The 24,961-nt window shown below is 40.9% G+C and overlaps 1 protein-coding gene across 2 annotated transcripts in view; it reads right to left on the reverse strand.

Moving 5' to 3' along the window:
- Nucleotides 1–282: 282 nt before the first annotated feature.
- LOC311060225 (sodium/potassium/calcium exchanger 3-like) overlaps nt 283–24,961 on the reverse strand; it is a 70,221-nt gene continuing 45,542 nt past the window's right edge. The window contains exons 3-17 of one of the 2 annotated variants that reach the window (XM_084078357.1): nt 23,829–23,905; nt 16,942–17,016; nt 15,927–16,011; nt 14,965–15,068; nt 13,059–13,133; nt 11,285–11,310; nt 10,822–10,875; nt 10,201–10,334; nt 8,842–9,002; nt 8,010–8,289; nt 7,450–7,616; nt 5,963–6,077; nt 5,408–5,520; nt 4,400–4,465; nt 283–3,814 (exon numbers count right to left, since the gene is read on the reverse strand). In XM_084078357.1, the coding sequence (XP_083934483.1) occupies nt 3,662–3,814; nt 4,400–4,465; nt 5,408–5,520; nt 5,963–6,077; nt 7,450–7,616; nt 8,010–8,289; nt 8,842–9,002; nt 10,201–10,334; nt 10,822–10,875; nt 11,285–11,310; nt 13,059–13,133; nt 14,965–15,068; nt 15,927–16,011; nt 16,942–17,016; nt 23,829–23,905 (1,685 nt within the window). In that variant the 3' untranslated portion in view covers nt 283–3,661. The remainder of the gene's footprint in view (nt 3,815–4,399; nt 4,466–5,407; nt 5,521–5,962; nt 6,078–7,449; nt 7,617–8,009; nt 8,290–8,841; nt 9,003–10,200; nt 10,335–10,821; nt 10,876–11,284; nt 11,311–13,058; nt 13,134–14,964; nt 15,069–15,926; nt 16,012–16,941; nt 17,017–23,828; nt 23,906–24,961) is intronic. The other variant, XM_084078358.1, reaches the window with a different exon arrangement.

The following is a 24,961-nucleotide window of genomic DNA, read 5'->3' on the forward strand; positions in this document are numbered from 1 at the left end:
ACAATAAAAAAGGTCCTGTGGTCTTTGATGGCCAGATGTGAGTTATTGGGGGCTAGAAGAGCTACTGTAAATAATAAAGAAAACACTGGGTTATTGTGTAAAAAAAAAAGACATATTTAGCCACCGGACAGAATGCCCCCGCCCACTGTAAAAGATTGCGAAAATTGCTAAAACTATAGAAAGCAGTAAATTAAAAAAAATGAACACTCATCTTTTATTTACTTTAATTACTATCTAAAACATAAACCTTGGTTGTAAAAAAACAAAGTTGTCCTATAAGTGTTTTTATTTGAAGAGACAGAAAACAGCACAATTAAACAATACAAACATCCCCTTTCATTTTCAATTTCTTTTAAACAGTCAGACCCTCATCTGACTCAACAAATAAATAAATACAAACAAATATACATTATTCACAAATAGCCTACATTGTGGAGATTTTGGAACACATGTTCATAAAAAGGCTAAATGTCCAAATCTTTACAAAATAAAGAATGTGTTATTTGACCAAATTTGAACTTTTTGTTACATTTTCCTCCTGGAATCCGTCCTGATTATTATTATTATTTTGCATCAAAGTATCCCAATCCCACTTAAAATGTTACACCCTGAAGCTTTGCTCCAGATCAAAACCAAGATTGGATTAGGTGATCTCAGAATCTTTTCTTTTTGAACAACACATATTCAGGATTTGATCCAAACCCATCAAATTACCTCTGAACAACTGGGCCCAGGTAACAATGCCGAATCTCCTTCTATGATACAGAGCTATAATCAGAGGCCCTCCACAAAAAAATAAGGATTTACAAACAATTCAAAAGACATGAGCATAAAATTATGTTTTGTTGAAAACTAGCTGCATAGGCCTACATTCTAAGTACTGTATACATCTCAAATATGACTGCTCATCAGAAGTTATTCAAACATCTGTTCATAGCATAACCATCTGATACAGTACTGTATGTACAGCATGATCAAAACAGTGCCTTTTGATCTAAGAAATACTTAAAATTACACACAAAATAATTTGAACTGTGAAACAGGCATGCAGACGAACCAATATATTTTCCTATGTATCTGAAAATACAGAAACTACTCCGTACAGTATGAGTGAAATAATAGCCTTATTCCCCAACTGGAAACGTACAAACTCAGCTATACAGCACTCCCTTGTGGCTGCAGTAATAGCATCAACCTCTATGGAGGACGCTTTCAACTAGCAGTACCAACAACTAAACATTGAGTGTTCTAAGTAAGAATCCTGTTAGGTTAAGACAAAACTACATTTTCCACATTTGGTTTGTACACATGCTGAAACAGAGTGGCAATACTGTTGACAAAAGGTGTTTTTTTGGCTCAAATACAAGAAACAAGGGTTCATTTTGAAGCCTGAACACAGAATGGTACACTGTGTTAAGAAGAGATATGTTGTGCAAGTTCAGTTGGTCTTTCTGCCATCAGTTTGCTGTTTTTTGAAATGTTAATATTTTTACGTCCTTTGAGTAATGAATTATTTACTAAACTAACATGGTAGGGTCATCTTGGAATCTATCAATCCAGCCATGTTCATCCAATGAATAGTTTGACATTAAAAACAAATCTAATTATGCATTTTGTTTCATATTGTGGCCAAAGCTTTCAACAATTCCCCAAGTTAACCCTAAAGTGACGCGTTAGCATTGGTCGACTTAGCAGGCCACTGTAGTGTAGCATGGACACAACAAAATCTAGTGTTAGCCTCAAAGTACCAATATGCCATTTTAGGGAATATGAAGGACAAAGGTAGAAACTTTATCTCACAATATCAACATGTCAGGTAAATAATAATATACAACTAAGAGTCAGAATGGCAAGCTATAATTCTTTTTCAGGATCATTGAGAGAAAATAAATGCCATTTCAGGAGAGTGTGTCTCTCCATGTCATTGTCACTTCTCCGGTGGCAACACCGGATGAGGTAACGTACCTTGAGTCATCTGCAAAAAGTTCAGTTCTTTTTCTTTTTCTTATACAATATACAAATGCTGCAACATCTCTCTGAACTATACAAAACTTATAAATTATAAAGTTCTATTCTTAAATATAAACAACATCAAGTCAGTTCCCAGTATTTCGATTATATTAGGTAAAGTACAATGTACAGAGTCATTTATAAAGGAATGAACACGTCATACACGAGCCAAAGAGCTGAGACCGGGGGTTAGACATTATCCTTGAATAAATTAATTCATAAATAAATCATGATTATGTCTTCCCTGTAACAGTGGTGTCCTTGGTTCCTCTTGAGATTGTGACAAATTACAAATACACAGACACACACACACACACACACACACACACACACACACACACACACACACACACACACACACACACACACACACACACACACACACACACACACACACACACACACACACACACACACACACACAGACACGCGCGCAGTACAGATACAGTACACTCTCACTCATATACCTCAGCCCACATTTCTCTGTTGACAGTGTACAACTCTTATTCTTATTCTAAAAAATAATTTTGTCTTTAAGAAGTAGCAATGTTGTACTCAACGCAGAGACTATAAATGTGTTTTTTTTTCTATCGTACAAGAGGTCTAAAGACTAGAATAATCTTTAAAGTCAGTAGTTACATGATGAAACTACCTATAGATGCTGTATAACGGTAATATAACCTCTAATCAATAAAGTGACAGTGCTGGATTTCAATCCCAGGGAGATCCCTTTCTTATTTGGGCTATACTGAAGAAAAATAAACCCCACAAAAAAAACTTGGATATGTCCGCAGAAAGAAAGCAAACCAAACCAAATACTAGACTGTATACCAATAGTGTTAAATATCTAGGTTCCCTTTCTCAGTGCAGAGCTAAAGGAGTAGACTTGTGGCTAGTACAACATGCTACATCAATATGTTAGGGCTGTTACTGAGCAAGGAAGAGAGACGTAAGCATTTTGGGTGCATCACTGGCAGGCCAAGTCACTGCACTTTGCTAAGCTAGAATACACATTATATTCACTGTCAATGCATCAGTCATCTTTGCAATGCTGATCCAGTTGTGCAAGAGAGAATTCCACAAATCAACTAATATTACTGCTGATAATAATCTTCAAATATATACAGAGAAATCCAGCCTTAACTTAAAAATACCCTTAATCATAACGCTTATGACCAAACTTGTACAAAGAGTAACAAACAATCCTATTGGCAAAAAAACAAAATCGCCATTAGTAAATGATCCCTCTCTTTCAGCCAGTCAATCAATATTAGTTACAGTAGCAGCTTCTTCACCAACAGTAGCCTACCATTGATGTTAATGCAGTTTAGTTCATCCCCACTGACTTCAGTTCAGTTCAGAACACAATAGACAGGCAGTCCTATTGAGTGTCTGGCGTCTCCTTTGTAGCAGACAGGGCTTCCTGGCATGCTGCCTCAGTCTCCACCGGACCAAAGTCCTGCAAACCAAAAAAAACTCTGGCCACATTGCTCTCGTACGTATGTATTGCACCAAAGTAAATCATATAGAACTCTATTTTTTCTACTTGAAGAAGGTAGGAGGACTCGGCACCAGAGCGAGACCAGCAGCCAGATATTATGGTATTCGCCGGTCCCACCGGCCAGAGGACGAAGAGGGCGGAAGAGGGAGATCAGTGGATGTCTCGGCACATGGGCAGGTTGACGAAGATGAAGACGTTGAACTCGATAAGTATGGAGAAGCAGAGGAAAACGGCGTAGAAAAACAGGCAGATTATCCCCAGTCGTCGGTCCAGGGTCCATTTGTTCAGGTGGACACCGAGAACCTGAGGAGCAATGAGTCAATATACTGTGTAAAAAAAACACATTTACTGTATGTGGAATGTTTATTGTGAAAAATATATCAATGAAAGGTTATATTAAAAAATATTAAAAATTATGCCAAGTCCTAGTTGGTTCCCCTACACATTTAGTCCTTATCACTGCTAATCCCTATCTTAATGGTGTGTTGAGGCACACTGCGCTGTGCTGTGAGAAAAGTCCAGGTGTGCCTTGAAACTTCTAAAACTGTCAAAGTTACTGTTTCTTTCTTTTTTTCTTTGTATACCTGTTGTGAAACCAGGATATCTGTATTGCAATTATTATTTTGTTTTAAAAATCATCATTTGGAAAGAAAGCAACCACAAGTACTCAGTATACAGTGGTTCTGAATGTGTACATTTTGAAAAGTCTTGGTAAAAAATAATCTAAAAACAATTGAATAATTTAGACATTTTTAACCCAAATATTCTCTCCTGGGGGTGCCTGGCACACCATCTTCTCAGAAGGGGTCCGCAACCTAATACTGTACAATAATGTGGGTGTCCTTGATATGAAAACCAGGAGGCAGTTTACTATGACATGATACTTACTGTGAGGAATACTGAGCCCAGTAGAAGAGCAACAGAGAAAATTAGTCCTTTGCTGTTTAGGTAAACCTGGGACAAAGACATAAAAATAGAATTATGAACCAGTAAAGATTCAGTTTTCATCTACAGTCAATTACTGATCACCATTCATCTACAGTACATTATCTGAATTCAAGTCTGAGTTTGTAAGTGTATTTGTCTACAATGAATAATGATATTGTGCCATATCTTTCCAGAACTGTACACAGTATATGGTTGATTATTGTCCTCTGCATATAATTGCAAACAGTATGTTGTTATTATGTCAAGGCAATTGTGATCGCGTGATAGCAAATCTAAAAGTTCACGTGTTGCAAGGTATTGTGAGCTTGTAGATCTGCTATTTTCAAAGAACATGCGCCTACTATCGCAAAATGTTGGTTGACCCATTACAGAGATATTATGCCTATGCCCAGAATATGGCCGCTTTGGTTCATGTGGTTTAACCCATTAAGACCGGGAACGCATCTGTATCAACTTAGATTTCTTTGGCTATTCAAAAATAGCAGATATACAATACATAGATTAGCTTGTAGATCTGCTATTTTTGAGGGGGAAAAAATCGTGAAAATATGTGCAAATCTTTGAATATATGTATACATTTTTAACTAAAATCTTTGCTTCTGGGGGTCCCTGGAACAAAATATTTTCAGATGGGGTCCGCAGCCAAATACATATCATTTTGGGCAAGTTTGAGAACCAATGATATATATAGCAACATACATTTTTTTCAAAAAACCTGAAGACATTTGTAGAATCCCCCAGAAGCAAAGATTTGAGTTAAAAATGTTCGCTTAAAAAAAAAAAGAATACAAATATTCATATTCAAAGATTTGCACACATTTTGTCGATTTTTCAAAAATAGCAGATCTACAAGCAAGCTTGAATAGCCAAAGAAATCTAAAAATGAAACAGATGCGTTCCCCGTCTTAATGGGTTTAAGTTGAAGAGATGAGAGGCACAGGCACTCACAAGGGAACCGTAGTCTATGCAGAGCGTCTGCAGACACCAGGGCAGACCCAGTCCCACCAGGATGTCAAACACGTTACTGCCGATGGAGTTGGAGATGGCCATGTCACCCAGACCTGAGGGAAGGAGAGATGAGCGCTGTGTCAAGGTCTGTATATTCAGTCAAACAGACAAAATGAATTATGACTTCGAATTAAAGGGATAGTTCAGCCAAAAGAAATAAAGTAGGCAGCGGTTCCGGGAGGAGACAAAAAAGGAGACTCTTAGTGTCTCCAGTGCCAGTCATCAAATTATTGGCTTAGGAATGCGACAAAAAACAAAACATATCCATGAATTCAAGTCTCCATGGGGTGACTAATCGATAGAAAAACAATATTTTTGGGGGTGAACTATCCCTTTAAGAGACTTCACAACACATGATGAACGCAATGATAGGCCTATTTATTTGATAAATAAATACAGATATTGAATACTGTTATGAATGCAGAATGGAGTGTGTGTGTGTGTGTGTGTGTGTGTGTGTGTGTGTGTGTGCGTGCGTGTGCGGGCGCAGCACACCTTGCCGTGCCACTATGAGACTGGCCATACAGTCGGGGACACTGGTGCCCGCTGCCAGGAAGGTGATGCCCATGATGACATCAGGGATGCCCAGAGTGAAGCCAATCACTGTCACCTGAAAGCAAACGCACACATCTGAGACATCCACTGTGAAAAGGACATTTCTTCATACCAATGAATGATAAACATATCGTTGCGGTCGGGGGCAGAAACGTATCTCCATATCCTAACGTTTTGTGTTTTTTCCGTAAATTAACGCCCTACTTGATCATACTACAGCGTCACACAAAAGCATCAAAAGTAGCAGATCTACAAGCTTGAAACGCGGCGCGAAGCGGCGCGTTTCAAGCTTGTGGATCTGCTACTTTTGATACTTTTGAATTTGAATTCAGAAAAGTTGAAGTTTCCACGCGAAGTATGACATTACTTGAATTATTTGACAAAATGCATATTGTCACTGGTATGTCCAAAACGTTTCAGGAAATGGGAAAAAAAATAACCTGTGTTCCAATGGATCCGATGTAGTTATTATTTAGTCACAAGCTCTTAATTCTAAAAGTTGATACTTTTAATTAGCTTGTAGATCTGCTATTTTCACTTATATATATTTTATTTAGATTTTCGACTACAATTACATGCCCAAAAAGTCTGTCTGTGGGTTTAACTCATTGAGTGCCCAAATTATTATTATCTTTCTGGCCATTACAATTTTTTTTTTTTTTTTTTTCAAAGTAAAAAAAAAGTGCTTAGGAAGCGAGATACAGCCTTGTTAAGTTATAAGTTAAACAAGGAGTGGATGGAGCTGCAAATCTTCAGATTATGATATCTTGGGTTAAAAAACCCTTTCTGTGTGGAGTTTGCATGTTCTCCCCGTGTCTCCTAGGGTAGGTACCCTCACAAAAAACATGCAGTAATCCTGGTCACTAATACTGCCTCCCCCTGGCCAGCCGGGGCGCCTGATGGAGGGGAAGGGAACTGGTTGGAATAACGTGTTCCTTCCACGCGCTACGTCCAACCAGGGAAACTCTCCCCTGTCAGGTGATAAGAAGGTCAGTTGGCTCTCATGCATTGAAGGAGGCATGAGCTCGGCCCTGGCCTCCCTAGGTTGGCAGAGGGAAGGTAGTGCCCAGGATTACACGCTTAGGCATTGGCACTGGGTGAAAAATATAGGGGTTACAAAATCGTGGGATAAAAATTTTGGAAAAAAAAACAAAAAAAAAACACGTGAAACACGCTAATGGCACTCAACACCATAGCGCTAAAACACGTGAAACACGTTAATGGCACTCAATGAGTTAATAGATATTGAACCAATGAAAAGTATTAACAAGAGCTTGTAACTAAATACTAACTATACTGGATCCATTGGAACACAGGTTCTTTTTTCACCCCCATTTCCTTAAAAGTAAGTACAAGTTTTCCACCCAACAGCGAGGCTTATGTGGTCAACGTGGTAGTGAGCGAGTGAGAGGAGACTTTTGACTGACCATCCAGACCATGATGTAGGAGAGGCCAGCGATCCACATGGTGGCTGTGATGAAGGAAACAAAGTACCACTTCTCCCAGGGCCGCTTGCTGCAGTTTGGCACCGTGAAGAACAACAGGAAACACAGAGGCCACATGAACAGCCACTTCATCTTGTTGCACACACCAGCTGCACCACGACCGCCAGGGAGAGACGTGAAAAAATGTATATTAATAATAATAATGAATACGGTATAGGGGTGCAACAATTAGTCAAACTATTCAAACTATTAATCAATTATAAAAGAAAATCAACTTTAAACAAAAATAGCAGACCTACAAGTTCACAACGCGTTACATCGAAACTAGCCTGGAAACCTGACAAATCTGTGATATTAGTCTGGCCATGCCAGGCTACATCGCTATGAGCTTGTATATCTGCTATTTCTGAATAGCCAAAGAAATCTAAAGTGACACAGATGCGTTCCCGGATTGAATCGTTAAAATCCCAAACGATCCCAAACCTAATCATGCACTTTGTCATCAAATGTGATCCACCTATAAGTGGAACCCTTTGTGTCACCTGGAGCTCTATGCGGCACCAGAGGGCCGTCCTTGTCGTCGTCGCCCTCTCCCTCTTCGTCGTTCTCGTTGTTCTCGTTGTCGTCGTTTTCGTTCTCCGTCTTGTTTCCAGACTCCGGCCCCTGGACCCTGCACCTCCCGTTGAGACCCCTCTCAGCCCCGCCGCCCATCCCGTTCTCTAAGCCCCGCCTCTCCTGTGCCCTGGACGCCGAGTCGGAGTCCCCGTTGGTGATGCGGTTGACACACATGCGCGTCTCGCTGGTGTTGATCAGCCGTTGCCTCTGGGAAAACAGCCAATGAACACCACAACTTGAGCTACATTGATACGAAAACCGACATTTAGAATCAATAACACAACTACAGCAAATACAAAGTATACAAATCGTTTGAAAATAGCAGATCTTCAAGCTCACAATGTGTCGCATCGCGACGCATTGTGAGCTTGTAGATCGGCTATTTTCAAATAGCCAAAGTATAGGGCTGAAGTGGTTAATGTATGTTTGTATTAATAATCAAAATCTACAAAGTAAGTAGAGTAGGCTTTCAACTCCATAAAACCGTCTTTGTTTTGTTGAGTAGCGAAGGTGTATTTTTTATTTTGACTACAGACGAGAGGCTGCACAGCCTGTGGTGCGTGTGCAAAGGCTCGACAGTCCCATAGCGTTAGAAGGAGAACTCCTTCTAACGCTGTGAACCAGAGCTAGCTTGACCCATATGCGCTGGAAATAGCCAATCCTTGAGCTCACAATGTATCAGTCACCGACACACAGCACTGTACAGCGACGTATGAATCATCTTTAGAACAAGTGGGGCATTGTATACAGTGCATGTACCTCATTGATGAGCATGCGTGAGGCCATGGTGAGACGCGTTCGGGGCGAGAAGTGGCTGGTGATCATGATCCTCATACCAGCCTCGGAGAAGGACAGCTGGTGCGGGTAGGCCGACAGTAGCTCATCCACCATCAGCACAGATGGCGTACAGTGGAAGTTAGCTAGAGGGATACACAGCAATGCATTGATATACTGTACAGTAAAAAAAGAAAAGGTACTTTGTCATTTGTACTTTTGAATACTTAAGTATTTGCTTTATAGCAAGCACTGCAGTACTTTAACTCAAGTACAAATTTGACTGAACAACTTTCACTTGTAGTTGAGAAATATTAGACCAGGAGTATCTATACTTTGACTCGAGTACTGGGGAATACTTTGTCCACACACTGGCTCTGGATAAGAGCATCTGCTGATTATGCCTAAATTGTAAATTGTATTAGAAGAGACTAGACTTTATTTTTACACCTTCACAAGTCTCTGTCAACGGCAGCACATCCATTCTGTTATGATATTCTTTCTATGATTCGGGAGCCTGGGATCAATACCATTTTCGGTTTTCTGATCCGGTCTGGAGCGGAAATAATTTTACGTCATCAGGTCCTCGACCGGAACCATGCCACACACCGTGGCGTGCACCTCCAAAATAATTCCCCTAGTTTAAAATGTGTTTAGGGTAGTTTGGTATAATAGTTTAGTTTCTTTTGGTATAATAATCGTTTGGTATATTCATCTTTCATTGTAACTCGTAGCGCAACTAGCGACACTAAACTAATGTATTCGCATTAAGTGGGGAACAAAAACAATGTGACGCCAACCCACCACCAGAACCCTTCTTTTTTTTTACTGGATCACACGGCTCAGTTTTAGAACGAATACCAGGCTTTCCTCAGTGGTGGAAAGCTTGGTGACCAGAGCACGTGAGCGGAGCGGAGCGGGTGGAAATGCCGCTCGGCGCTCCAGGGGGCTGGTTTCACACTCGCTATTCGCTCACGTTGACTCCCCCCGCGCTCCGCTCCCCGTCACTCCTCGCTCACGTTGATTTGCGCACCTCTCGCTCCATGCTCCGCTCAAACCGGGTCGCTCAACAGTAAAGAAAAGAAAAGAAAAAGAAAGTAGAAATTCTAATGAAATCTCGGTGCGCTGTGCACTGCTGGATGTCTGTGTGTCTCTCGAGTCCGTGCGACCGGGCATGCTCAAACATTCGGTGCGCGGACCCCGCGAGGGCGGCTTGGAGCGGGAGGCAGTCCTCGTTCTGAGTAGCGCTCCAACCTTTTTATAAACCAGCTCCGCGCTCACGTCAAAATCGCGTCGCTCCGCTCACATGCTCTGTTGGTGACGCGAGGTAAATGATTCGGTTACCTTTCTTGAGCAGTACAGCGGTGGCATCGCAGGTGACATTGTCCTCCAGGTCAGTGCTCCCTGTCAAGCCGTTGGCCATGGCCCCTGAGCCCTTCTTCCGCCGGTCAAAGTAGCGCTGTGCCCTGCCGTTAAACCTGCCGACAATGGGTGCACACAAACATGTCAGCTTGACGTGATTGTGACAGGCAAAAAATAGTAGCGACATGGAGGCTCTATTCACACAGTTTGGATCTGAAGTCAGTTATTTGACCAACATTTTCATATTTTTTGTATGATCATGTATATAGGGCTTAAGTGGTTAAGTGTAACTTATATATCTTTTTACATGTAAACTATTAATGTCATAGTAGCTTTGATGCATAGACTATTAATACAGATCAGGTCTCATACGTTCATTTGAAGTGGCTGTTTTAGCTACTACAGTATCTAGAGGAGTGAATATTGTCTACAATATTATAGATTAGAAAAAAATAAAATAATAAAGAATTGAAATAAAAAATACATAAATATAATATATATATGTATGTATAGCATTATTTATGTATTATTATTTATTACTTCTACTTTTAGCACCACTTTGAAAACCACCACGGCAAGGAATTGTTGAGGAGAGATACTTACTTCATCATGATGATGTAGACCACATACATGAGGACCAGGATCAGAGATTCCCACCTAGATACAAACACAAACAAGTTAGTAACAGTACTTCAACACTCAGTTGAAGTGTTTTATGTTAAGGGTGCAACAGTTAATCAAACTAATCGATTTAATCCAATTTAATTGAAAAAAATGTGCTTACAAAAAGGAAAAACTGCCAATCTCCAAGCTCACCACAGGTTGCATCCACATTGTGACCTTGTAGATTGCCTATTTTTGCTCTTTTCGTGTAACACCGTCGTACGACAAAGTATAAAATAGGGCTTAAGTGGTTAATCAGACTAATCAACTTGGTCAATTATAAAAAAATCCAAATCCAGAAATCGATCGAATAATTGCTAAGAAAATAATGGATAGTTGCAGCGGTAACTTATGTCCTCCCTAAATACCCATTGAGGCTTTCACAGATCATTCAGGCACGTACCATGATACATTCTCATCATAGATGAACTGTTGAGAAAAACAGAGAAGGGGAATGTTAGAGTAGCAGCCAAAGTAGGAGGGCTGACATTTCTCTGCAGTAAAATAAGTCACCACTAAGTGGTGCAGTACATCAAGAGCTCTAGCAATCAGATCAGGAGAGGGTCACATTTTGAACTTTGAATTCTGTCTTAAACAGTGAAACAAATCACAAGCTGCCGTTTGTTATTGTTTTCTTCTTTTTAACCCTTTTGTATAAGTGAACATTCATGCTGTCTATTATTGTGGCACCCTTAACTGTAAAAATATGAACCCAAAGATGATCCCATATGCACAATCATATCATTTGAACGTGAGCTTGTATGTGTTTGTATATTGTCACTGTCGGGTGGAAACCTTGTATGTCCAACATTTCAGGAAATGGAAAAAAGAACCTTTGTTCCAATAGATCCAATGTAGTTATTATTTAGTCACAAGCTCTTGTTAATACTTTTCATTGGTTACATATTTATAAAACACATAGACTTAACCACTTTCAACCTGGTGTCTCTATTTTGGACAGGTCATTAGAGGTGAAAATGTTATATACTGTATTATTTTCAAAAAGAGCAAAAATTGTCGATCTACAAGCTCACAACTTGTATTGCGTTGCGATTTGACACGTTGTGGGCTTGTAGATTGATATTTTTGCGTGACACTGTCATATGAAGAACTGTAAAATAGGGCAAGAATTTATGGTAGGAAACAAACACAAAAACATGAACTATGGAGATACAAGGTTTCTGCCTGACAGCAATGGTATTTGCGTCATGGTATGAAAGAGCACCATGTCATGCCAGCAGTGTGTTGGGCTAATTGGAGTGAGTGATGCTGTGTGCAGCTGAGCTGGGTTAACCACATGAACCCTAACGTCCCTATTCTGAGGGCGAACATCCGGCGAAAATAGCCCATCTACAAGCTCACGATGCCTTAAAACCTATGAGTTTGTAGGTCAGCTATTTTCAACAAAGATATTTGGTGTGGCGGGAACAAATTAGGGGGGCTAGAATAGATAGATTGATTGATTGATTGAATACTTTATTAACAGTTTGCAATTTGTACAAAGGTACGGTTTACAATGTTAAAAGGATAACACAAAAAGCCTTAGGGGCCTATTTCCATTGGGACTCCAGTCAATTAAGTATATACTGCAGCGTTTAAGTGGTTAATAGTAGCGTCAGATGATTTTCTGTCACTCTAACACTCATAAAAAAGAAAAACAGTATTGAAAACATTCATGCCACTCCATTTACTGTACATATACGTAGGCTATGCACATAAACACTGTGTGACTTTGTTCTACAGGGGGTCAGCCCTATGTGCCCTCAGTTTAGGGTTGGGATTGGGGTTAGGGTTAGTTAGGCCAGGAGTAGGGGTTGGGGTTATGGTTGTGGTTAGGGTTGGGGTTAAGGCTGAGGGAACATAAGGCTGAGGGAACGCAGGGCTGAGAGCTGAGGGAACATAGGTACGCTCTCCCTTCTACCGTATATAATATTGTGTTCACGTTTCAGCATCCATATTTAATTTCCCACTCTCTCACTCTCCTCCCTCTTGTGAATACATGTGCGTGTGTTTGTTTGGCTGTTTTTGTGTGTGTGTGTGTGTGTGTGTGTGTGTGTGTGTGTGTGTGTGTGTGTGTGTGTGTGTGTGTGTGTGTGTGTGTGTGTGTGTGTGTGTGTGTGTGTGTGTGTGTGTGTATTTGTGTGTGTGGGTGGTGTGTGTACACAATAAACCCTTACGGCAATGAGGGCGATGATAGAAAAGGTGTAATACATGGAATCGCGGAGCAGCGTCCAATGAGAAAGCCTCACCGCCTGCAAACAGAGGGACAGACTCACATTACTGTGCAGAAGGACGTATACACAAGCATTAGTTCCTGCATTCTTAAAGGAAAACAGAAAAGAACACATCTGGCTCCATCCTTTGCACTGACACAAAAGTACGAGCTGACCGCAAAGATCACACCCACACTAAAAGCCAAGCGAGTGCTATACCAGCCTACATGGAAAAAAAAGGTGTCCGACGTGTTTATCGACTTTACGTAATCAGATACAATACAGGGGCTCACAATGCCATGATTAATGCCATAAAGCATGGAAACTCAACCCTCCCACACAGCGTGTGTGTATACTGTATACACAAGTGCTGGGTCAAAAGTTACATCTTGAATGTGCCACATCCAGGCGTGGAATCAGCTGCTGCTGAGAGGGAGAGGGCACAGTTATAAACACAAACAAAGCTGGAAGCTGTTAAGAGTAGAATTTGGCACCGCACTGTAGTCTAGGCTCTATAGATGGACCCAATGTTAGTATTAATAACATGGTGCTTTGAAGAATAAATAGACTCTATGCAGTCACACCAAAGCCAATAAACAATAACGGGTGGGGTGGGTGAATGGAGTTGAATAATTTGAATATGCTCCCTTAAATCCACCCCTCTATCTAGCTCCATCACTATTCTTATGCAATGCACCATCTGTGGTTGCATCACTGTGTTTTGGAGCTCGGTGTATAATATTATACACGAAAACTGTTGGGAGCAGGGGGGAGCTTTTCCTGCTCATTCTCATGCAAGGCCCGGTATCTCTCCTCCCTGGGACGTTTAGATAGCATCGGGGACAGATGCGGCCAGCTAACTTTGCCTCCGACATGGTACGAAGCGGTGAATGTCAACCCTTTTCATTTAACAACGACCCACAGTTTGATACGCATTAGGCCACGGACCCCCATTTGCGACAATTTTGATCTCTGTGACCCCTTAACTCTGAGAGTGTAAAGATGGAACCAAATGGACCCGGCAGGGTCCATTTGGTTCCATTTGTACACTATCGGAGTTACACACTGTCTGAAAATACATGATGATGATGATGATGATGATGATACTGATGATACTGGCAAACAAGTCTATGAAGCTATCTATGAAATCTATGAAAAAGTTGAATTTGTAACACAATTTTATACAATGTAGTGGGGGGGTCCCTGCTTCATTGATCTCTCTCTCAGCTAGGGGGTCCTTGGCCTGAAAAACGTTGAAGATCCCTGGTATAGACTGTCTCCGTGTCTCTCCAGCTCTTTAGTAAACAGAAAATGCATTTTCAGGTCGGGATACCAATTTTATCCAATCAGGAGAGAGAACACAGGATACAGATTAGACAGATAGAAGTGAAATTGGTAGTGATGATACAAAGAAATGAGCAGGCAAAATTTAAACTGGGACACTATAAAAATGTAAGCGGATAAATGGATACTCTGTCCTGATTGGCTGACATTGTAAACCCACCTGAAAATGTATTTCTGTTTATTAAAGAGCTGGAGAGACAGGGAGACCCCTGTTACTGAACAAACACTCTACAGCAATGATTATTATCAGAATATAGTGCTTTAACCTTTAAACAAAACACTCTGACACTACCTTTAAATTAGGTTCCAAGTGGCATTTTGTGTCTGTGCAAGAAGCAGAATGAAGAACAACATGTGCATGTTTCTTTGTTAATCGTATCTACATATGCATGACTACGCTGAAGTTCTACCACCACTGTGAACTTAAGGTGTTTGAATATTTATAGGTGACATTTTCATTTGTGCCCGGTGCAAAATGGCTCCAGGTCAACCGGGTTCTCACGCCACTATGGTGATGTCATCATACCTGGCCAGCGAAGAGGCCGCACACGCCGATGATGCAGAGGATGTTGAAGACAGCCGAGCCGACAATGGTCCCGACGCCAACGTCACCTTTAGTGATGAACACGCCTGCAGAGACAATGTGAACACACACACACACACACACACAAACAAAGGTTTTATAAATATAGATTTTTGAACCAATGAAGAGTATTACCAATAGCTTGTGACTAAACAATAACGATAGATAAACCTCTGACTCCTCTGGTGCGCTGTCCTCTTAAAGCAATGACATTAAAACAAGTGAAGGGTCACACTGAGAGTGGCAAGAGTGAGTTTCTTTTTATGTCTCCACGTCTTTACAAGAAAGAACAAACGTTTCGGCTATTCAGCCTTCGTCAGTGAGACACACTGACTCTTGCCACTCTGTGTGGGACCCTTCACTTGTTTAAATGACAAAATAATAACTACATTGGATCTATAGGAACGCATGTTGTTTTTCCAGAAAAGTAGCTGTTTTGGACATACAAGGTTTCCACCTGACAGCGACGATATATAAAAACATATTTATTTGTACAACAGCTATTATCGCTATTTTCACCGTTGGGTGAACTCTGGGCAATACTAAACTATGTATAAGGTTTGAGTGGGTAGCATTGACTTCATCTGACAGCACAGTTACTTGGCATGTACAGCATTAGCAAACTGTCATAACAACTGTAGCTCATAAGTCCAATATATCCCCTGGCCAATGTGGGATTCCCTCTTGCACGAGTAGTAGACCAGGGTTCAAATCCCAGGTGTTACAGTTGCAAATACATCTCTCTGTCTGGAAAGGCCTTACTTACGGTTTGCAATTTTAACCACTTAACACCTATGTACTTAGTTGATCGGTGTCCCCCAGGACAGACAGACAGACAGACAGACAGACAGACAGACAGACAGACAAACAGACAGACAGACAGACAGACAGACAGGGGATGTTACCTATCACAGATGTGAAGAGTTCAGGAGCAGAACTGCCAGCAGCCATGAATGTTGCTCCTGCTACGTCCTCACTGAGCTGGAGACGCTGTGAGCAGTGAGACACATGGACACACACACACACAGACACACAGACAGACAGACAGACATACATAATGTTTTATTAATAGGAGGTATCCATTACACTCAGCAGAACAATACAATCCACTTAAGTCTTAACAAAAGAACAATAGAAGAGCAATGAGTAATAGCTTGACCCCTGACCCCTCGTCATTGGAGAATAAAAACCAAAACTAACGCTAGTCGTTATTAATACATCATACTTGTATCCACACTATATGTCTACATGGAAACACTCTTCTGGGACTAAAGAGGAGCTAGGAATCTCAATGCCAACTTGCCAAGATAAATAGCTCTGGACCACTGGCATATTGTGAACAATCCTCAAGGACCACCCCACCTCCCCACAACAATACCTATATTATACAGTATATTCAGTATATACTATAGTATATACTAAGGCTAAGGCATATTGCAGTCATTTTGCTATTATTAATATGTTTAAATTAGTATTCAACATTAATGGTCTTAAAGCCTGATTTACGGTATTTAGTTAGCGCCGGTGTCAGCACACCAAAAATAGTCTACAAGCATGTAGATTATTTTTTCACGATTTATGACATGGACCACTGGTTGAGAAACAGTCCCCTAAATTGTCTCACTGTGTCACTTGGAGTTGGCAAACATTATGGTCTCTGTCGGGGGGAAACCTCATATGTCCAAATCATATGATCGAATTCAAAAGCAGCAAAAGTAGCAGATCGACAAGCTCATAATGCGTCACTTCGCGCCGCATTTCGAGCTTGCGGATCCGCTTCTTCTGAAGCTTTTGTGTGAGGCAGTAGTATAATCAAGTAGGACATTAGTTTACGAAAAAAAAAACTACAAAAAGTTAAAATATAGAGATAAGAGGTTTCTGCCCGACAGCAACGATATGGTTACAGTAAATGGCACAAACCTCACATATCTTCTCCAGGGATGGAACAAAGTAGTCGTCACAGACCAGGGCGAGGGCACAGAACATATATATGGCCTGAGAAAGAGGAGAGTGACAAATAGACAGTGGTCAGCGAAGTTTCACATGTCACCTTCTGAGTTTACATGAGAAATGCTTTAGCTTGTAGGCTACTGCTGGCATGGGCCCATTCCTGGAAAATAAAGGTGAGTTACTTGCTGGAAGTACCAGTTCAGTTGCCTTGTGGTTAGAGTGATACCAGCCGAGTCATACCAAAGACTATGAACACGCCTCTCTGCTTGACACTAAGCATCAACGGTTGGATTGGGGATAAGTCCCTATGACATAATGTGATGTGATATACTAGCATCATGTCCAGGGGATGTACACTACAGTACTTGTACATCAAGCTGACTCACGCTACAGAAACAGGAGATAGGCTCCTGAACTATGGGCCACATGGCTTGGGAACCATTAGTTCCCATGGCTGCTTACTTACTTGCATGAAGTCACAAATTTCAATACAAATTGACTTACTGTAAGGACCCAATTCAAACATTTTGGGTGACTAAGTTAAGTTTCCCATAAAGGTCTGCGATATAAAAAGTGATACAAAGTGTATTTGTTCAGCATGGGTCTCCCCGTTTCTCCAGCAGTTTAGTAACCAGGAAATATTTTCAGGTCAACAGTTTAAATTTGACGTGGTCTTTTTTTGTTGTTTCATCAGTTCCAATTTCACTTGTTCATCCTGTATCCTGTATGAGTTCTCTCTTCTAAGTTGATGAAATTGGCATCCCGACCTGGCAATTATTTTTCTGTTTACTAAAGAGCTGGAGAGATACTATAACAATGATTACTATCACAATATAGTTAATAGTAATTATTTAACACTCATTTTAAGCAAAAGTTATCGCTTTCAACATACAGTAATGAAGAATGACGTTTTGTGAGTGGTTCGGCTGGCAACTCTGACCTTGATAAACACAAGTCATACAAGGCTTAATGACGGCAAGCAACATGTGACAAATAAAATGTTGTGAGATATGTACCCCCCCCCCGGTCTTAACATAACATGATTCATAATAACTGTGGATGAGTATACTATGTGAAGTACAGCACTATTGCACAATATTACACATGTGTGCCCAGTGAAGTACTGGGCAATCTGACAGACATAGTGACAAGTGGGTGCGATCCCATGAAATTGTCGTGTTCGTGCTTGTCTCACGCACACCTGCCCATAAAGAGATGAATGTTTGGAACCTTTTTCTGTGGCTCACTGATACTTTATACTTCTACTCCACTACATCTAAGAGGCAAATAGTGTGCTCTTTACTCCACTACAATTATTTGACAACTTTAGTTACACTAGTTACAGATTTACATTTAGACATAAGCCTTACTTTTTAGGCCATTCGAAAAATAGCAGATCTACAAGCTCACAACGAAAAAGTTTGGTAAAACTAGAGGTTCGGTCCGTTACTCATACAGTACCTCAAACACGAATGTCGCATTACTTTCCTTTCAGTCATTGTCCCTTTTATGCCCATATACTGTATGGAGATCCCTTATGTCATCAGTATATGCCCATATATGGGCATGTGACAGGGCTATGCCTGAGTCATAGTGACAGGCCATTAGCCAATTTTAGTATAGGATAGGATATTAGTACTTTTACTTACTTTTACTCATATTTTGATGTCAATACTTTTGTACTTTTACTCAAGTAACATTTAGAAATAAGAATCCAGCACCTTTTACTTGTAAGAGAGTATTTCTACATTGCTCCTTTTACGTAAGTAAAAATCAGAGTACTTCTTCCACCACTGGTCAAATGGCAAACCCTGACGAAGGCCAATGTTGGTTTGAAAAGTTACAAACAAAGCTTACTGAGGACAATATCGTTGCTGTTGGGCAGAAACCTCTCATTTCTTTCGTAAATTAATGAATCATACTACAGCGTCACACAAAAGTATCAAAAGAAGCGTTTTGAGCTCGTACAGTAGAGATGCTGCTTTTGATGCTTTTGAATTTGAATCCTGAAAAGTAACAGTTTTGTGAGGTTTCCACCCGACAAGAGACGATATGGTTGCTCTTTTCCATTGCTCATTCATGGCTGTACTTCTACACAGTGTGTACACCTTTCTCCTCCGCGCCCACACTACCCAGCATCTGACCACAGGAATGAAGATGAGCAATCTAGTGAGAATGAATGAGTCAACCTCCCATCACCACGGAGACAGGTGGGACGGTAGTTCATCACACCTCAGTGATGGGGTCGAACCGCACCACAGATTTCCAGTGGTGCAAAGTAACTAAGTACATTTACTCAAGTACTATTACTTGAGTACAATTATTAGGTACTTTTACTTTACTGGAGCATTTCCATTTTTCAGCACTTGATACTTCTACTCCACTACATCCCACAGGCAAATAATGTAGTTTTTACTATTGCAATTAATTGAAAACTTTAGTGACTAGTTACTTAGTTTGTAGATTAATATTATTATTACAAAACATAAATCAATCACTTAATCCTTATTTTATACTTTCGCCTAAAAAAAATTGCAGAATCTCACAATGTGTTGTGATGGTGACCTTGTAGAGCGGCTATTTGCAAAGAAAATTTGGCAAATGTTGAAAAGAATATCTGCCGTGTGCAATTTTTGTTTACGAAGCCTAAACGCCAAACAGAAAAGTAATTGTTCCAATGTTCAATGGCAAAAATCATTGCATGACAATTAATGGTCAAGACAAATGTCATGATGGTGACAGCTATGTGCATAGCAAAATGCTGGGTATTAATTGAACCCTGAAGTGTAAAAAGATCTAATACACTTTCAGAGTTAAAGGGATAGTTCACGCCAAAAAAATACTCTTTTCCTATTGATTAGTCACCCCATGGAGACTTGAATTCATGGATATTGTTTTGTTTTTGCCGCATTCCTAAGCCAATAATTTGATGACCAGCGGACTGGTAGGCAGCGGTTCCGGTAGGAGACACAAAGGAGACTCTTTGTGTCTCCTACCGGAACCGCTGCCGGTCATCAAATTATTGGCTTAGGAATGCGGCAAAAACAAAAAAAAACATGAATTCAAGTCTCCATGGGGTAACTAATCGATAGGAAAAAAAATCATTTTGAGAGTGAACTATGCCTTTAAATGTGCATGAACACCAAGCGTGGGGACCCTGAAGTTTGCTTCAGGTTTCAGACGCAAAGAATTTCCCAAAAGTCGCTTGACTCTATGACTCATGCACTCCTCAAAGACTTGTACAGAAATCAGCAGTATAGAAGTCAAGAGGATGACCTTTAGCTGTGAAGTGTGGCGATAACACAGCAATAATGAATGCTGCAACTTTTCACACAGCATAGGCCAGTGTTTCCCAAATAATGGGTCGGGACCCATTTTGGGGTCACGGCACTATTTTTATGGGTCGGCACTGGCGGTAAATATCCTATTTTTTACATTTCTTTGTATTTAAAAAAATAATAATTATCATTTCGAAAGATGTTAAGACAAAAAAAAAGAAGAGAGATTTTTCTCCACAGTTTAGTCGTTATACCAATTAATTCCAACCCACACACATTTCTGTGTGTTGTCACTGTTGTTGTACCATATGCTGGCATACCTGCCGGTGAGGATCGAGCCCCCAGGAGGGGGACGTAAAGCCTCCGTTCTACCCCTCCCGCCCAACACTCCCTGCTGACAGGTGCCACCCCAGCCCGTATAGAAGTAGGTGCAGTGCCAGTGACAAATATCACCCTCCCCGCCCAGCTTCCCTCCCTCGAACACAGGCCAGTTGTGTTCGTATAGAAATGTCTCTTTTGGGTCTCGAGCTGAAAGGCTTTGGAACCCCTGACTTTAATCCGTTTCATTTTGCATCCAGCAGTAACCACGGTGGCTTCACTTGGCTTCACAAAGAAAGATTTTACGTAGACAAATGATATTAGAAAATAATACATAAACAACACAGAGCTTTTTATTCATTTGGTCAGTTCCCAAATCCTTGTTTTGTATACTTCTGTAAGCTACTGTACGGTGGCCATTCTCCATTCACGTTCGTTTTCAATGTGGAAGGTATGGTTTTTCTTCTTATGAAATGCTTGGAGGGACAGGCCGCATAACAATGCTGCAAACTGCATGACTGCTGCCTTATAGACAATACATTACAACAAGATTTACAATTTCACATAATTGTTCCTCTGCTGTCTTTTACTAGTCATCTTTTTTAAACAGGTATGGTGAGTATAAGCGTATTATTTATAAGAGGAATGACGCACGCATGCACTGTTGCATCTGCAAGCTGCCCAGTACAAGCGATATTAGGCTATTAGGCCATTTAGAGGTTAATTGCCTCACTGTTGAGGGTAAGAACACAATATCTCCCCAAAGAGTTCTGAAGCCAATCTGGTACAGTAGATGTGTCGGGGCATTTGTTTCATATTATAACTTCTTCAAAATCATAACGGCAGACTGCATTTCCCTTTCGGTATCTTTTCACAGCCCATATTCTGCAAACAACCCACGGAGTCACGACTCCAATAATGGGAGCATTCTAAACTATGAAACCCATAAGCCCTGAAGATATCAACTCCTTCCTGGTAGTACTGTATACTGCAAAGATAGTACACTGTACTCCAAGCAAATACAAGGCAGGCTACTTAATAAATGCGAACGTTAAAAGGCAACAGGCACTGCTAATGTACATCCCGCTGCAGACTTGATCTAGCAGCAGATGAGGATTATATATATTTTAGCAGGTGTTTAATATCCAAGGACCACAGAGGAGTCTGTTTACTTTCAGCTACTGCTCTGCAAAAGTGAAAGATAGGCATGGATGCATAATTGCCTATAGGGTCAGTGACGCTTCCTAATTTATACTCCATCGCGTGACAGTGTCACTTGCCGGTAAGATGGGGGAGCAAAGGTTATTATAGCTTAATTTATACTTCGTCACGCAATGGCGTCACATGGTGAAATAGCACATACAGTACAAGCTTGTAGAGCTGCTATTTTTTCTTTAGTTTGGTAGTAATCAGGCTTTAGCTTGGTAGTCCTGCAGCACACCTCGGTTAGGCACTGTTCCCTTGAGACGCTGCGCTGCTGGCATACTGTAGGCTTCCATTATCGCCAAAGCCCTGGGGGACAAGGCACTAGTATAATGCACTAGTGTAATGCACTAGCATGTGCTGGAACACGCCGCCTACACTGAGCCAGTTGGGATACAGTGAACACCACTAAAGGTTCCTCTAGTTAGACCGGCCTCCACTTATGTTGGATGTCTTGACCCCTGCAGAGATGGGACAATTTATGCAGACCTGAATCATACAGCACTGTGAAGTTGGCGAATGGATTATTATGATTAGGTTTGCCCTGGTCGCTAGAGAAACTGGATGTCGTTGTTGTATGTCCACATTTAATTCTTTTCATAAATAAAGGTATAAATAACTATTTTATACCTTGTTGTATGCCAGTGTCATGCAAAAGTAGCAAAACCTTTACAATCTCGCAACGTGTTCTGCGATTTTTTTTTAAAGATTTTGAAAAATAAGTGACAGTTTTGGTTTCCACTCAAATGCTGCTATACAGTACTTAGGCTTCACTTAGCTAGAGAGCTATTAGAGGACTATACAATATGGTGCTCATGATTGTTATGAGATCTGATTGCATACAAATCATGAGGGCACAAATACTAGGCATACCGATTATTTTTATAATCTTTAAATAAACATCTTATCCTTCTGTTATTCTCCATTGCACAGCTTTACATTTACACATGTTTACGAATGCACGCACACACGCGCACACACACACACACACACACACACACACACACACACACACACACACACACACACACACACACACACACACACACACACACACACACACACACACACACACACACACACACACACACACACACACACACTCTCTGCACTCCCCTTACATTGACATACATACTGTAGTTCTCTATGTTTCAAGCTAAATTTGTTCTTCTTGCTCTCATTCTTTCCCTCCTCCTCAAACCTCTCCTTTCCCCCTCTCTGCTCCACGTTTTTCTCTATCGCCTTCTCACTCTCTCTCTCTCTCTCTCTGTCTCTCTCTCACCTCCATCCCCTCATTCTGTTCTCTTTTCATCCCTGCTCCCTGCCCTCTTTCCCTCTTTCCGTCTCTTCGTGTTGTCTCTCTTCCTCTGTGTCTGCAGCGGAGCGACAGAGAAACATGGTTGTAATTGGGGGTGTATTTCCAGCGGGCCATAAATAAAGTGGTAGCAATGTTGACAGGAGAGGAGGAGAAGAGAAGAGAAGAAAAGACAAGAGAGAAGAGAAGAAGAGAGGAGAGGAGAGGAGAGGAATCATGTTGCTGACTCATATCATTTCAAATTTGCTTAAGTGTTTGTACTCCAGGCAGTGGTGTAAAGTAACAAAGTACATTTACTCAAGTGCCGTACTTAAGTACAATTTCAGGTACTTTTACTTTACTGGAGTATTTCCAATTGTCTATACATTTACTTCTACTCCACTACATCTCAGAGGCAAATATTGTACTTTTACTCCACAACTCAACTTTACTAATACTACAATTACTACATTGCAGTATTGATACTTTTACTTAGGTAAAACATTTGAGTACTTTTTCCAGCACTGACTCCAGGTGGCATGTTGACACACATGCACGCACACGCACACACGCGCACACACACACACACACACACACACACACACACACACACACACACACACACACACACACACACACACACACACACACACACACACACACACACACACACACACACACACACACACACACACACACACACACACACACACACACACACACACACAAACACACACACACACACACAGTAGAAGTAAACTTACACAAAGGACGTGCAGTGCCACCGCTCCCTCTGTCCTCTCTTTATGTGTGAACAGGTCAGTTGGGAACTCGTGCAATGCTGGAACAAAGAGAGAAATCAGGTTATAAAGGTGTGTGTGCATGCATGTCTGTGTGTGTGTGTGTGTGTGTGTGTGTGTGTGTGTGTGTGTGTGTGTGTGTGTGTGTGTGTGTGTGTGTGTGTGTGTGTGTGTATGTACATGTTGGCATTTTAATTATCAGTGCCCAGTAGTGAAGCCTACTACACATAATGAGCAACACACTGAACTCATGTGACCTGACAGTGGCCCCATAGCACCTTACCCTGTGTGTGTGTGTGTGTGTGTGTGTGTGTGTGTGTGTGTGTGTGTGTGTGTGTGTGTGTGTGTGTGTGTGTGTGTGTGTGTGTGTGTGTATGCCCACAAGTGAGCACGAGTGTGACAGTCCAACTGTGCAATGCCAAGGACTATGTGAGCTTGTATGCCTCCTCTGAGAGCGACCAGAGAACAGCCAGGGAATGGAAAAAGTGAGCGTTAGAAAAGGACAAAGTGAGGGCGAACTGGAGGGGGAGAGAGAGAGAGAGAGAGAGAGAGAGAGAGAGAGAGAGAGAGAGAGAGAGAGAGAGAGACACACAGACAGAGACATAGACAGAGACAGAGACAGAGACAGAGAGAGGGAGTTGTTAAAATAGAGCAGGATATTTAGGGTACAGCAAGAGGGATGGAGAGCATAGAGAGAGGATAGAGAATGGGGTGTGTGAGCTTAATCGCAATAATTTGCTAACTTTTTATGCATGAGAGGCAGGGGTGTAAAGTAGCTAAGTACATTTACTTAAGTACTGTACTTAAGTACAATTTTGAGGTATTTGTACTTTACCAGTATTTCCAATTTCCAATACTTTTACTTCTACTCCACTACATCTCAGAGGAAAATATTGTACTTTTACTCACATTTTATTTGAAAACTTTAGTTACTTTTCAGATATAAATTATGATATTATGAAACATACATTAACCACTTAAACATTATTTTATACCTAGGCTATTTGAAAATAGCCGATCTACAAGCTCACAACGCGTCGCATCTCGACGCGTTGTGAGCTTGTAGATCTGCTATTTTCAAACATTTTAGTACTTTT

The sequence above is a fragment of the Gymnoscopelus microlampas genome (assembly GCF_963454915.1).
Source record: "Gymnoscopelus microlampas genome assembly, chromosome: 2".
Taxonomy (NCBI): Eukaryota; Metazoa; Chordata; class Actinopteri; order Myctophiformes; family Myctophidae; genus Gymnoscopelus; species Gymnoscopelus microlampas.